This window comes from Mytilus edulis, chromosome 10 (genome assembly GCF_963676685.1).
Source record: "Mytilus edulis chromosome 10, xbMytEdul2.2, whole genome shotgun sequence".
Lineage (NCBI taxonomy): Eukaryota > Metazoa > Mollusca > Bivalvia > Mytilida > Mytilidae > Mytilus > Mytilus edulis.
The window spans coordinates 70,697,979-70,713,859 of NC_092353.1; the positions used below are offsets into that span (position 1 = coordinate 70,697,979).

General features: G+C 29.1%; 1 protein-coding gene across 3 annotated transcripts; it reads left to right on the plus strand.

Moving 5' to 3' along the window:
• Positions 1–486: 486 nt before the first annotated feature.
• LOC139491787 (uncharacterized) lies at positions 487–15,154 on the plus strand. 3 transcript variants are annotated; one of them, XM_071279649.1, is made up of 10 exons: positions 487–1,953; positions 3,388–3,453; positions 4,380–4,457; positions 4,978–5,043; positions 6,419–6,496; positions 7,019–7,084; positions 7,852–7,929; positions 8,459–8,524; positions 9,988–10,059; positions 10,675–15,154. In XM_071279649.1, exons 2-10 carry the CDS (start codon positions 3,390–3,392, stop codon positions 11,214–11,216), a joined length of 1,110 nt encoding a protein of 369 aa, XP_071135750.1. In that variant the 5' UTR covers positions 487–1,953; positions 3,388–3,389; the 3' UTR covers positions 11,217–15,154. The 3 variants fall into 3 exon arrangements, with proteins under 3 accessions (XP_071135750.1, XP_071135751.1, XP_071135752.1); XM_071279650.1 differs by lacking the exon at positions 8,459–8,524; XM_071279651.1 differs by lacking the exons at positions 4,978–5,043; positions 6,419–6,496.
• Positions 15,155–15,881: the final 727 nt, after the last annotated feature.

Genomic DNA, 15,881 nt, shown 5'->3' on the forward strand with positions numbered 1-15,881 from the left:
ATCTGTACGTATGTGTACAATAAACATCTGTAAGTATGTGTACAATAAACATCTGTAAGTATGTGTACAATAAACATCTGTAAGTATGTGTTCAATAAACATCTGTAAGATGTGTACAATATTTTGTCCAGGTTTTAAACAGCCCTATCTAGTTGATAATATTTTTTTCTTGTGCATTTTATATACATATGACAAATGAGATGCAAAATACATTGCAAACTTGATACATTTTAGGTGGCTTCAGAATAATCAAATAACCACACTTGATGGTAATTTATTCCAAAGTATGACATCACTTCAAGTGCTGTAAGTATATAGATTACACAAAACAACAACTCATTGCACTACAAAACTTATATATTTTATAATTTCAATTCCTTTTCTTAATGTAACTTCAGAATTACATTTTCTTACTTTTACTTAGTTACTGTAATCATGCATTTAATTCAATCTTCCTGGATCTATATTTATAAAATTCAAAGAGTTCAATTTATATATATCATTGTATTCATTTTGTAGTAATTTATTTTTGAATGATGAATATTTTAAATATCAGAGTTTTTAACAACGACGGAAGTGATAACATATTATTTTCAGGATTTTTGGTTTTCAGGGCCCATCGGATTCATATAAAATTTGGAATTTCAAATGAGTATACAAGCACCTCTGATTATTCGTTTGTTTGTAAGCGTAGCGCGTGTAAAGCGTATCAAATATTACAATAAATGTAAATTATCAATTATTTGTTTTGCAGTTTTGTTTTTTAAACTTAATCCTACCATTTCAGTAAATACTAAATAACGGTTTTTATCATCGAGTGAGTAAATTGGTGATACACCTTGAAAAGATTTGATTATTTTTTCAATGAAGAGGTATCGTGTATACCTCCATATAAAAACAACAATATGTAGCAGGACATACCTCCTATTGTATAAAATGTGAGACTAATTATTCGAGCGACGGATACCATTTTTAATCTTGTGATGCAGACTCGAGTTTTATTATAAAAACGATTAGTTGAGATAGATTTATTTCTCTGGAATTGGAATGAGACCCCAACCTACTCCCTCAAACTTAATTCGTGAGAATTTAGGCCTTCAAAATTGTTGATTTTTTTTTCTCTGATTGGCGCTGTTTGTTACGCTATATTTCAATTTTTCACAGGGGAAAATTTTAAATGAAAAAATGTCATTGACCTGAGAAAAAATGATATATTTCAGTTCATTACAATATGCTTTTTTCTATATATAATCTTTATTTATTGATTTATATACTTTCACCCGAATATCAGATATTCTTATATCTTAATTAATCGGGAAAAAAAACATTATACTGTTTCTTAATATCATTTCACTATCGGATGTATAACAACATATTGTTGAAAGGATCGATCTTATGGGCAATACGGTAATCAAAAGCGGGGTGAAAACACAATTGTAGGTCAATACTCACATCAACAACAGCTGTAGTAGAGACAAATTTGACGTTGATTACTTTTTCCTTTGTTTCTTGTAGCATTGCTTACCAATATTTCGGATATCAGTTTTAAATTATGTTTATATGGTATACACGGTATAGGGCGATTAAAAAAAAAATCCCTATCGGATACATTCGACATTACGCTTTACCTATTTGAGTGCATAATGTACCGTCCGTTTTTTTTTTTTATCTCCCCTGATTGGTGGATAAAAATATCTGTTACATTTCAATTCCCTAACCCTTTGAATGAGTTTTCTTGGCAATTCAAATCGTTTAATTAATGCATCATGATCTATTAAAATTTCCCTTTTGTTATTCATCTAAACAGGGTATTAGAAGACAATCCTCTAGACTGCTTAAATTGCGAATTAGAACAAATTAAGATTTTTCTACAAAATCATACAAATTTGAGACATGCAGGTGCTAGGTGTGAAGGACAACTGTTAATAAGCCACTCTTTCACCAACTGTAAAGGTATTGTATATCTATTTTAAAAAAAAAACATATTAAAATATTAACTTTTAACAGAATGGCAATACATATTTGCAGCATTCGACTAATGTTTCCGACATATAAAAGGCAAATGATACTTGGATATTTGCATATGTCAACGAGATACAAAACAAAAAACAGTAAAATAAACATGCAAATCATAACAATGTTCGTTTCCCTCTATATAGCAAAGACGTGCATGTAGTATGATAGTCAACGAGACAAAAATTCACACGAGTCCAAAATTGTGCGTAATATTACGAGACCAACGTTCACATCAAGAATGACCATACGGAAGATTAAGCTATGACAGGCCCATACATGTAAAACAAAAAGTGATATATTTCAAACATGAAACTTAACGGGCTGATAATCTAAAAAAAACAATAATTGAGAAATGCTACTATAAGCAACTATGAAATCAATAACGTAACATAGCTGAGAAAACGCAAAGGATTTTGAATTATTAACCACTCAAAATATATAAGGAGCCGATATTTTCAAACACCTAATTCTTATAAATAGATATGCTAAATGAACCTTTGTTGGAATAGTTGGTTTTAACTTAATAGCAAAATAACACACATGTATACAACATTTAGCTTTGACTTTCGTCGCAAGTTATATTGCTGTATAAATAAAGCTAGCAGAAGTATACCGCTGTTCAAAAGTCACAAATCGGTCGAGAGACAGATCCGAGTCACAAACTAAAACCCATTGAATTATTATTTTTATATTGAGAAATACAATTCCATTGTTTTCTTTTCAATAGATTGCATAATTCAGCTCTTCAACTGTTTATGTTCTGTTACCTCCTGTTCTTTAAAATATTCCGCTTTTAGATTTCCTTGTGAAAGTAAACTAGAAAGGTGCTTTGGTAGCATGCATTTTATAACTTGTTGTTTGTTTTTTTTTTAAAACAGAACGTTTTATCTGCAACTTGATTCACATATCAGAGTAGTTCCCGGTAAAAATGTATTTAAAATAACGTCATTCGAATGCATAGTATTACAAACGTGACTAACTCAACACATTACAATTAAAAAACATATTTTTAACCTTCCAAAATAGTTAAAATTTACTCTAGTTCTACTTGTGTGAGTGGTTGTTTATTTTGGGTTTTTAGGAGCATTTTGTAAACGTTAACTTACATGAACATTGTTGTGTTCTGCTGTCTGTGTGACATACAATTATTTCCTTCAACGTTTTACTTTACCTGTGTGGGGCATTGCGACTATCACATAATACAACATCCCCGGTATAATACATGTTTAAATGGACGAGGTATAGAACGATCTTATTCATTTGATTTAACTACTATTTGTCTGCGAAAAAATAGTAAACGATTCATTTTGAACTTGCTGTTGTTTGTGTAATATATCGTGTTTGGTAATTTGTAAACTATATGTTTATCAGAAATGACAACATCGCTATATCAAGATTCTACTCAGCACCACACAAGCCGTATTGGAACTAGTAAAGGTTAGATCAGTATTCATATTTAATCAAAGTTCAAATTAATTCCTAAAAAAAAAGTAGGAAAACACAAAAACAAAGATAGTAAATATGTAATTGAAAAGAAATGTCAGACACATATACACAACATCGAAACATGTCACAAATTTGACAAACTTAAATAAAAGCATTTGATTTTATATTTTTTTTGTCTCGTCATTAATGTATTTCCAATGTACCTTGAGTTGAAATTTAGAAAAACGCAAAAAATATGTCATTAAACATAATATCATTCGCATATACACAACATCGAAACATGTGACGAATTTGACAAAAATTTTACAGATAGCATTTGATTGTACATGTATTTAGTTTTTCTTGTTATTTATTTATTTTTATTCATCAGCTAATTTATTTTCAATGTAGATTGACTTGACTAAATATATTTTTTTTTTCATTCTTGGGTTGTATTAAATGATTTTTATTTTTTCTTAACTTGCTGTAGTGTGTTTTGTATTTTGTTATAATATCTGTTTAACCAAAAGATGTAGATGAACACAAAAATGTATTAAATGTAAAATTAAAAAATAGGCATCTATTCATAAAAATTCTTATTTACATATAATTTAATTGATTTTGTCTCATATTTCTCTTATTGGTGTTAATCGGTAAATGTTTTGCAATTTTCTGTACCAAAACTCTTGCTAACTTTAATGGAATGATAAATATTTTATTTTCTTTACATATTTTTCTGTGTATGTAGAAAGGCATATATCTTTTTTTCAGAAGGAATTTATACGAAAAAAGCTTTTCCAATGCCAAAGTTGAAACAAGACTATAACATGACTCCTTAACATGATGTTGTTTGCTTTCTCGTTTAAGTTTTTTTTTATCATTTAGTGATTGATTTATTAATATATGCTTGTTCGTAATCCATCTTATTTTTTTGTCAGAATTAGAAACGACACCAGATGCGGTTAAAACTTCCACTGCTATGAACCATCAAAGAAGTACAGTTGACAGTACAACAGGTAAGGTCATATCACATAGTAGATCTCAATTAACAAAAGTGGAAGTTGTATAAACTCATAAAGAAAATTAAAACACATATTTTAAACTTAGTTTATGAAAAAAGTGTTATAACATACAACTCTTATTTCCTCTTATATTTTATGATGGTATAACACTTAACTCTTACGGTAGGGATCGTTCTTGATTTTCATATGATAAAGACATTATCTTCCATTAAGTTGAATTGAGGACTTGAGCTGCCAGGTCAGTAACTGCTAGTAGCCCTTTGTGAATATATGTCATTTTGCTTAGTTTCTTTTGTTTCCTATTCTGACATCGGACTCAGATTTCTTTTGAACAGAGTTTTACTGTTCTTATAATTGTGGGTTTTTTTCTACATTAGCTAGAGGTAAAAGGGAAGGGTTGTGATCTCACTCAACAATTTAGTAAAGCATTTATTTTCTCCTGAATCCGCTGTTGTATGTTTGATATTAGATTTTTCATAATAATTTCTGTATTTTGTAATTATATATTTAACAGATTTGACAACAACACCAATTCAAGATTCTACTGATCAGCAAACAAGCCTAATTGAAATATTTACAGGTTAGATAAATTTTCATATATCTTATCAAATTTCAAATTAATTGTTGACTAAGAGTTATAGTAAAACACAAAACGAAAGGTAGTAAATATGAAATTGAAATAAATGTCAAACACGTATACACAACATCGAAACATATCTAGAATATCACAAAGGAGTAGGTCCGGTAAGGGTCTATATTAGCCTCAAATTTCAGGTTCATCTAAAGAAAGATTGTTGACACTTTTTAAACACTTAAGTGTCTATTTCAATTGATTCAATTAGTTTCTGTAAGAGATTTAAACTGATATAGTCATTAAAAACGCTCCGATTCAAGCTTAAATATGAAAAATGTATCAAATATGCTAAAAAAAACGTCACTTTTCAGATGATTTTTTTGTCAAAATTGAAAGTGGCCGCATCCGTGTTCATCCTTTATATATGTTATGTATTATCATCAACTACAACTTGCATTTCAATATTATGAATGAACACGAATGCGGCCACTTTCATTTAAGACGGAAACCGTCTAAAATTTTAACTAAAATGCAAAAATTGTGAAGATTTCAGTAATTTAGCTTGACTTTATGATGCTAGTACTCGATATATGTGCATTGTATTGTCAAAAAACAGCACATATTTATGTAGCAGAAGCATTCTACTTTCCAGTAAATAGCTACAAGATTACTTTTTCACAATTTTGTAAACAGCTATATTTTGGGGCCAAAAAGGGGTCTTACTGAACCTTCTCCTTTAATTAATATCATTTGATTATTTTTTTTATTAATGTATTTATATTCAACGGTTAATCTATTTACAATGTAGATTGACTTGACTAAACTTTTTTTCTATGAGTTTCCAAAAAAAATCTTCAATTTCTTCTAAACTTGCTGTTACATGTATATGTTTGCAATTTTTTCATGTTTTTTTTTTTTTTTTTAATTATATGTGTGTTCCTAGAAATGAAGAAAAATACAAAAAATGTGATTCATGTATAATTTAAAAAAGACAAATATACACAAAATCGACACGTGTCACGAATAGGAAAAAATATATTATCTTTATTTAATTTATTTATTTTGTCTCATATTTCTTTGATTGATGTTCATCAAAATTTTTTTTTCAATTTTATGTATCAAAATTCTTGCAGGTTTTTAACATATTTTTCGATGAAAATAGAAAGACTAAAATCTTTTTTCCTCATTCAGGAGGAATTTCAACCAAAATTAAGGTAAGCAACGTCAGGAGAAGAAAGTTGAATGGAAAATAAAATGGAGATTAGAACATATCTCCTTAAAAGGATGTTGTTTGGTTTCTCGTAAAAGTTTTTTTTCTCATTTTGTGATTGATTTATTAATAGATGCTTGTCCGTAATCCATCTTATATTTTTTTTGTAAGAATCAGAAACGACACCAGATGTGGTTCAAACTTCTACTTCTACGAACTATCAAAGACGTACAGTTGATAGTACAACAGGTAAGGTCATATCGCATAGTAGATCTCAATTAACTAAAGTGGAAATTACATACTCATAAAGAAAATTAGAACACAAAAAGTCATATTCAAACTAAAGTTTTATAAAAATAACACACAGCCCTTTGTTCTTCTCATATATTTATAAAACTTAACTCTAACGAGAGGTATCGTTCTTGCTATTCATATGATAATGACATTATCTTGCAATAAGTTTGATTGAGGTCTAGAGCCGGCAGTTCAGTAACTGCTTGTAGCCCTTTGTTAATATATGTGCCATAGTCATTTTGCTTAGTTTCTTTTGTTTCCTTTTCTAACATAGGACTCGGGCTTCTTTTGAACTGAGTTTTAATGTTCGTATTACTGTGTTTTTTTTTTCTACATTGGCTTCAGGTAAAGGCGAAGGGTTGATATTTCACTCAACAATTTAGTAAAGAATTTATTTTTTCCTGAATCCGCTGTTGTATGTTTGATATTCGATTTTTCATAATGTTTTTCTGTATTTTGTAATTATATGTTTTATAGAAATGACAACAACACCAATTCAAGATTCTAGTAATCAACAAACAAGCTTAATTGAAATATTTACAGGTTAGATCAATTTTCATATATCTTATCAAATTTCAAATTAATTGTTGACTAAGAATTATTGTAGTAAAACACCAAAACAACGGTAGTAAATATGAAATTAATATAAATGTCAAACATGTATACACAACATCGCAACATATCTAGAATATGAAAAATTTAATGAATAACATTAGATTATATTTTTTTTTTGTTGTTAATGTATTGAAATTCAACTGTTAATCAATTTACAATTATATAGATTGACTTGACTAAACTTTTTTCTGAACTTGCTGTTGTGTGTTTGAAATTTTTTTCATGATTTTTTTTTTTATCATATGTGTTTTCCTTAAATATAGTAATTAATGTAACATTTAAAAAAACACAAATATACACAAAATCGACACGTCTCACAACTAAGAAAAATTAAATGACCTTCATTTAATTTTATTGATTTTGTCTCATATTACTTTGATTGATGTTCATCAATAAATGTTTTCCAATTTTCTGTATCCAAATTCTTGCAGATTTTTAACATATTTGCGATGTTACATTTTAATAGAAAGGCAGTCATTTTTTCCTCATTCAGTAGAATATAATTAATTTTCCACCAGAAATAATGTAAGCAATGTCAGGAGAAGAAAGTTGAAACAAAAACAAATATAGACTATAACATGTCTCCTTAAAATGATGTTGTTTGGTTTCCCCTAAAAAAAAAAAAATTTTAAATTTGACATTGATTTATTGATAGTTGCTTGTTTGAAGTCAATTTCATTTTTCTTTTTTGTCAGAATCAGAAACGACACCAGATGCAGTTCAAACTTCCACTACTACGAACCATCAAAGAATTACAATTGAGAGTACAACAGGTAAGGTCATAATATCACATAGTAGATCTCAATTAACAAAAGTGGAAATTATATACTCATGAAGAAAATTAGAACGCATCTTCAAACTAAAGGTTTATAAAAATAGTGTTATAACATACATCCCTTTGTTCTTCTCATATATTTTATGATGACATAACACTTAAATCTAACGGGAGGAATCGTTCTTGATTTTCATATGATAATGCCACTATCTTTCATTAAGTTTAATTTAGGGATTAGGCTGGCAGGTCAGTAACTACTAGTAGCCTTTTGTTAATATATGTGTCATTGACATTTTGCTTAAGTTCTTTTGTTTCCTATTCTGACATCGGACTGGGACTTCTTTAAACAGAGTTTTACAATTCTTCTAAGTGTTTTTTTCTACATTAGCTAGAGGTAAAGGGAAAGGGTTCAGATCTCACTCAACAGCTTAGAAAAACATTTATTTTTCTCTTGAATCTGCTGTTGTATGTTTGATTTTCGATTTTTCATAATGTTTTTCTGTATTTTGTAATTATATGTATAACAGAAATGACAACAACACCAATTCAAGATTCTACTAATCAACAAAAAAGCCTCATTGAAATATTTACAGGTTAGATAAGTTTAATATATCTTATCAAATTTCAAATTAATTGTTGACTAAGAAAACAAAGAATTGTAGAAAAACACAAAACAAAGGTAGTGAATATGAAATTAATATGAATGTCAAACACGTATACAAAACATCGAAACATATCTAGAATATGATAAATTTAATTAATAACATTTGATTATATTTATTTTTTCTCATTAAATAATTTAAGCTCAACGCTTACTCTATTTTCTATGAGATTTAAAAAAGATGACTTTTTTTTCTGAACTTGCTGTTGTGTGTTGAAATTTTTTTCATGATATTTTTGACTTTTTAATTATATGTGTTTTCCTTAAAATGTAGAAAAATACAAAAAATGTAATTAATGTATAATTTAAAAAAAATATATACACAAAATTGAGACGTGACCTTCATTTAATTTTATTGATTTTGTCTTATATTTCTTTTATTGGTGTTTATAATTCTTGCAGTTGATTTTTAACATATTTTTCGACGAAAATAGAAAGGCAGATATCTTTTACTCATTCAGGGGGAATTTTACCAAAATAATATAAGCCATGTCAGGAGATGAAAGTTGAAACGAAAAAAAAATGGAGACCATAACATGTCTTCTTAAAGGGGCACTACCTGTCAAATTCATGTTCACCAATTTGACTAAAATTCTCATATTTTATTTATAACAATGTAAAACATTTTCCCAAACTATCAATAGTATAAGATAAACAATTTACAGGCCATGGTCTCAATAAGATTTAGCTTCGTTTCGTGTAAATTTTAGCAATGATGCCATCTAAATAAATTTCGAGTTGACCTTATATGACAATTTAAGCGATGTAAACATAAACATAGATATCAATAGATTAAGCAACTCGTGCAGTTGGATTTGTATAGGTCTACTTTATTTTGTATTATAGATTAAAAATTTATGTTGATCGTCGTTTTTTTTACTTAACAAGAATGATTTTTTGTAGATCGAATCAGTCAATCAAAATCACTTTCAATGTTGACATGCTTTACCTTTAAATAACCGTACACGGATAATGCATATGTTATTCTATCTCTTTCTAAGGGTCAAATTGGAGGTCACATAAATACAGGTTTAATGAGGTCGAATTATTCACTTGCAAGTTAATAATTCATTATCAATTTGTATTAGCCTAATTTGACAAAATTTCTATTTTTATAAGCTTAATTTGACAAAATTTCAATTTTTATTAGCTTAATTTGACAAAATCATATAAGATGCAATTTTAGCTGCTAAAAGTGAATTATTAGTTCACTTTTTCATTTTCATTAATAATTGAACAAAAAAAATCATACCTTAGATTTGTTATATATCTCGTAGATAGTGTCCTTAGATGTTGTTTGGTTTCCCGTAAAAGTTTTTTTTTCTCATTTTGTGATTGATTTATTGAAAGTTGCTTGTTCGTTATCTATTTCATTTATCTTTTTGTCGGAACCAGACACGACACCAGATGCAGTTCAAAATTCCACTCCTACGAACCATCAAAGAAGTACAGTTGACAGTACAACAGGTAAGGTCATATCGAATCGAAGATCTCAATTAACAAAAGTGGAAATTATATACTCATAAAGAAAATTAGAACACATATTCAAACTAAAGGTCTATAAAAATAGTGTTATAACATAAAGCCCAATCTTAGGGACAGAAAAACAACATATATTATTGTGTTGATTGGAACAACTGGGAAATAGCTGTTATACTGATGTCAGGGATATGTCCTCAAAACTAAAGCATGAACATAAAAATGAGTTGCTCTGAAATGCTCGTTTCTGTTAAAACAAATAATTTGTCATTCAGCCATTTTAATCGTTATATTGATAACATGTTCTATCGAGAAACAAGTATAAATGAATAAAACAGTAGAGCCTTAATGCTGGGCCAATTTCTGAAATGTTAACAATAATGTTGGTGCATCAGATAAAAACGATTAGGAGAAATTGACTGGTAAGAAAAAAACTTTCCTGGACTATTTTAATACAAATTACGCAGATAATCAATCAATGTTTTGAGATAAAAATAAGTTGATTATTTTAGATCGGCGACGCCGTGACAATCATTGCGAACAGAGTCAGTTAAAATATTGATTTTAATTAGCTTATAACATAATATTTTTATTATGTTGTAGGCATAATAGATATTGACGTTATCATCTATATATCGAGCGGAGCTGGAATTTTTTTCGTTTTCACTTGCTGTTTCGTTGGCTTTTGTGTAGGAAAAAAATATCAGAGCGCAAGTAGAAATCAAAATTTAGGAAATAATCAACAGGTAAATTTGAATGCTCGTGCAAACGTAGACGATGCTGTTTCGACAAGCCAAAACATTCCAACTAGAAGGGGGAGTGATATGGAATATGAAGAAATAAATGAAATAGAGATGTCCGATTTCATTTTGTCGCCACCCGGACAAGAAAATGCTACTGCTGATGAAAGGTCAACCCATTCGTCAGAAGGGATACAGCTGCCTACAGAAGATTATCTGAATCCATATCAGTCGTTGCTGCCTTCACTACAACAGCCAACACAGGAGGATTCAGACGACTCCGGGGACAGCAGGCCTTACACAAACCTGTACGAACCTCTTCAACAGAATAGACAGGAAGAATCGTCATCATATGCAAGATGTGCAAGTATTGTGTGTGCAGAAGTCGTTGATGAACCAATATAAACAAATCGGTACAAAATTAAAGGAAAAGGGCAAACGGTTTATAAAAACTTTTCGAAATCGACAACTTTGCAGTTACGATATCCAAAATCACCGTTCAATTACTAATGAATATTTTTTTAAAAGTGAAGCATACTTGTGCTGAAATGAAATAAGTAGAGCATCTACGATACCCTTTTTGAAATTTTCCTTTAATCAGATAAAAGAAGATGTGGTATAAATGCCAATGAGAAAACTCTCCATCCAAGTGACAATTTATAAAAGTAAACCATTATAGTCCAAAGTACGGTTTTTAACACGGAGCCTTGGCTCACATCTAACAGCAAGCTATAAAGGATCCCAATAAATTAAGTGTAAAATCATTCAAACGAGAAAATCAAAGGTCTCATCTATATAAAGGCAAAAATCAGTTTAAAAATTATTAAGAAACATGTGATCTAATTTTCCTATGATGAATTTGGCTATTTTTTTAGGATTACTTTTGATGAATTGTTTTTAATAATTTTTCTGTACTTATCCATGCATGGCTTTCAATGTTTTGGATTAGAGTGTTGTTGAACTTCGGACTTATTAGTTAAAAAGTGTTAAGTAGATTTTCGATCACTGGGTCGATACAAGATGCATATTGTACTATTGTTCCCCGAAGTTAGTATGTCGATGCTCACATTATTTATAATACATCTTTGTGTATATTCTCTGTATCTTAATGTATCAATCTTTAAGGAACCAGGGTTTCGACTCCCTCTTGCAAAGTTATCCTTAGATATATTGGACATAAAGTTATTAAAATGTGTCGGTTTATAAACACCCTTGGCTGTTTTGTGCGTTTAGCGTATCTAACGCGTGTTAATCAAGCAAAGGGCTTCTAGTCAATATAACATAAGTTTTATTATCATAATTACAATGTGTGAAGTAAAGTTCAAAAGCATAAAAAATGCCCTCAAATATTTTCTTTATAACATTTTATATTCTCTCTCTCGGGCGCTAATTTCAAATATTGGTTCGTATTCAAACCATACAAAGGTATAAAAACAGGATCATGTTTTATTATAATTGACTATATATGTACAGTTTATTGCATAGAAATTTGTTTTTTATTTTGTTTTATAATCATAAATATAATAGAATACAATTCTTTAATTTGCAGATATACTTCATCAATTCTGTTTCTGTAATGTTTAAAAATTTACTAAGGTGATCTAAGGTAAAATTAAATAATTCAAGAATTCAAAATTGAAGCTTAAGCTGGAAGAGTTTTATTTAAGGATCAAAATAAGCTAAACATATTGATAGGTCAGTGAGCTCCTTTTCCAGATATTTGATTTTTAAAATATGGCGGGAAAAGACTGACTCAGACTTTTATCTTATATATGCATTGGTATTATTTGGGTCTCAAATCAACAGAAAGAAAATCAAGAATCTGCTTAAATTTTGTTAAACGACCTTTTATAAGTGATTACTTCTTACGTAAACAAAATAAATAGGTGTTATGCGGCAAAATATTTTACCTTGTGTCGTATAGAAAAACACTGAGAAGTCCTAACATTTGACACTTATTCCAAAACCTCACCTTTACATCCTTAAGGTAGCAAAGGAGCAATTAAATAGCAAATAGCAAAACAAACGACAGAAGTCCACCATGATACACAGAAAATTTGAGACTAAACAACGTAAACCCACCAAATGACCAGAATAAGGTTATTTACTTCAAAAGGGTAAACAGTTATTGATGTTTAATTGACTATCGTTATAATTGCTCCTTTCATTATACAATGCAAGGCATATTTAACAATTTGATCACAGTAAGTGTATGTCTAAATGTTGATGTTCTTTTGAACATTTTATCCTGGTCTTTTTACAATAAGTATCCATCAGCATATGTATATTTTTCCATTGTTGAGTACTACAAACATATTAGTTTTAAGAAAACTGTGTGCACTCATTAAGTGTATTTATAAAAAGATTATTCCCTCCATATAAACTAAATGAACCAGACTTCATATTTAGTTTAACTGTTTATTATACAAGTGTGTCATTATAAAGATGTGCTTCCTTATACATTATCATACTGCATCTGTTTTACTCAACTATTGTATTTGTATTTATATTGTACTTTGTATATATACTTGTGTATTAGTTTTTTTAGAAAATAAATGTATTTATCTATCTATCTATATACCTATCTTTTTAGTAGAACGTGATGGTTTTAATCGTCATTCTTACTGAACTTGTAGACAACTATAGTACTTTTGAAGGAGGAAAAGAACTAATATTACTCGTTAAAGGAATATGTTCTTTCTTTTGTTCTCATCACTTGGCGTTCGTCGTCTTCCGTTAAATTTTACAAAATCTTCTTTTCTGAAACTTATGGGCCAAATTTAACAAAAGTTTGCCACAATCATCACAAGGGTATTCAGGTTAGGAAATGTCCGCCCTGAAATTGTAAGACAATTCAGACATCCCGTTGTTGGGTTGCTTTCCCTGAAATATGTTCAGCAAAGTACGATCATCAAATAATTCATTATGACCAAAATTGTCGATTGACCCATTGAGGAGTTATTTGTGTAGTCATTTTTAGGTAAATGTTTGTAATCTTTTATAAAAATTGTCTCAACTTAATCCTCTGGTACCTGGTTTTCGAAAGTATCTTATGATTAAGACATGTCTTACAAAGGTCTTAGGACATGTACTAAGTTACGATTTGTCATAACTTTTGTCGTAAACTTAAGACCCCTCTCGACATTACTTATGATGGTATAATGATTGTCAACTAAAATTCAAATGACTTTTCATGACTTTTTTTGTATAATTTCATATTAATTGCAATACAAATATTTGCTATGTTTCTCAGTTAGCTAAATAGTAAAGATTTCATTACTAAGTGAATTAAAATTTGAATCTCCTGTGATATATAATTTGGAATTCTTTTCTAACTTATGGTTTTGTACAATAGATATACATATTATTCCGTTCCTAGTATATTTAATAGTACTGTATTAACGTATGTGCACGGACATTTGTTAAGCGGGTACTCGATGTACCGAATCTAAAAAGTATTCGCAGTTAAATAACAATGCATGTATGATGATACACGAAAGCAAAGTTCAAGATTAATCATAATTATATTACTAGCTAAATTTAAACAAATTATCAACTTATATTTCAATTACTTTTTGTATAAGATTTCATGTTCATTATTATGAAAAAAATAAAATATTCGTAGTAATAATTAAGATGTTCATACTATTCATTTTAATTCTTATATTTGAAACTTTTTAAACATTATTTAAAATAATAGAACATAATGTTCACTTATGACAGTCATAAGAGCATCATAGCTATGACTCTCTTAAGACAGCTTTGATTTACATCCTATGACATATCATATGATAGTCATAAGATGATCATAAAATATGTCCTAAGATATATCTTATGACATATCTTATGATACTTTCGAAAACCAGGCCCCTTGGCCATATAGAATTAAGTTAGTCACAATTTTCAATAGGGTTTCTTCATTAGACAAATGTATCCGGTGACCATGTCATCCAACTATAAAGGCTGCCATTGCTAAAAATAAAACATATCGGTTTACTATAGATGTTTAAGGGACAATTGTAGAAGAAAAAACAATTTCATATGTCAAAACTTAAAAATTAGTCTTCATAATGACAAGGGATCTTTAGTAACTATACTAAGAATCAAATAGGATGCTCTGCTTTTGATTTAACTACTAGTTCAAAATGAACCAAACGTGGCCTCAATCATCATTAGGTTTTTTTATACTATTTGTTATGTTTTTAACCTTATTATTACGTGAAAAAACACAGTAGATACAGGTGAGCGACACAGGCTCTTGAGAGCTTCTGTTTGTTTTTGTTGTTGTGTATGTCATTTTTGTACATTTTTCTACTTATTTGTAAATAAATATTTTTATAGATTATCTTTAGATTTGATATACATATTAGTTTTTGATAGTTTCCATGAAACTTTGTACCTAATTTCCTCTTGCCAATGTATAATTATGCGAATGATGAAAGATATATACAATTAATTTCAATAAAATACGTATGTTTTGTATAAATTTACAAAACGATAATGGGTGGTTTTACATTAGGAAAAAATTTCTAGTTGTCGTTGAATTAAAGACAACAACAACAACAACATCCCATTTATGCCATTGAAACATTGTCTCCAAGTTACATAACTGAATTTGAAAAGGTAGTAGCTTGAAGTTTAGGGATGTTCCCTACTCTGTTTCAAAATAACAAGCTTAAAAAAAACTGTTATAAATTGATAGTTTATAAGGTTTTAGACCACCAAATCATAGTACGTTACATCCGGTTGCATACGAAAAAAGGTCGAACAAAACTTATCCCTTGAATTTGACAGTTGCAGATAATTGTAATGAACAATTTTATTGCAGTAAAACATTTCTGGGTCGTACAAATATATCTTGGGTAATTCAAAGCACCATTATTTTTTTATTTGTTGTTTCTTTAGAATATTTTGGAAACTTGAGATTAAGTGGTTCATAAAGGTTGCTATTAGGTTAAAAAAAAAGAACTATGTCCAGTGCACGATGTTTTGTCGATATTGTCAACATCGCCATGTCAACTTTATAGTGTCGTTATTGTGTTTACATTGTATCCTATCAATATGTTCTAT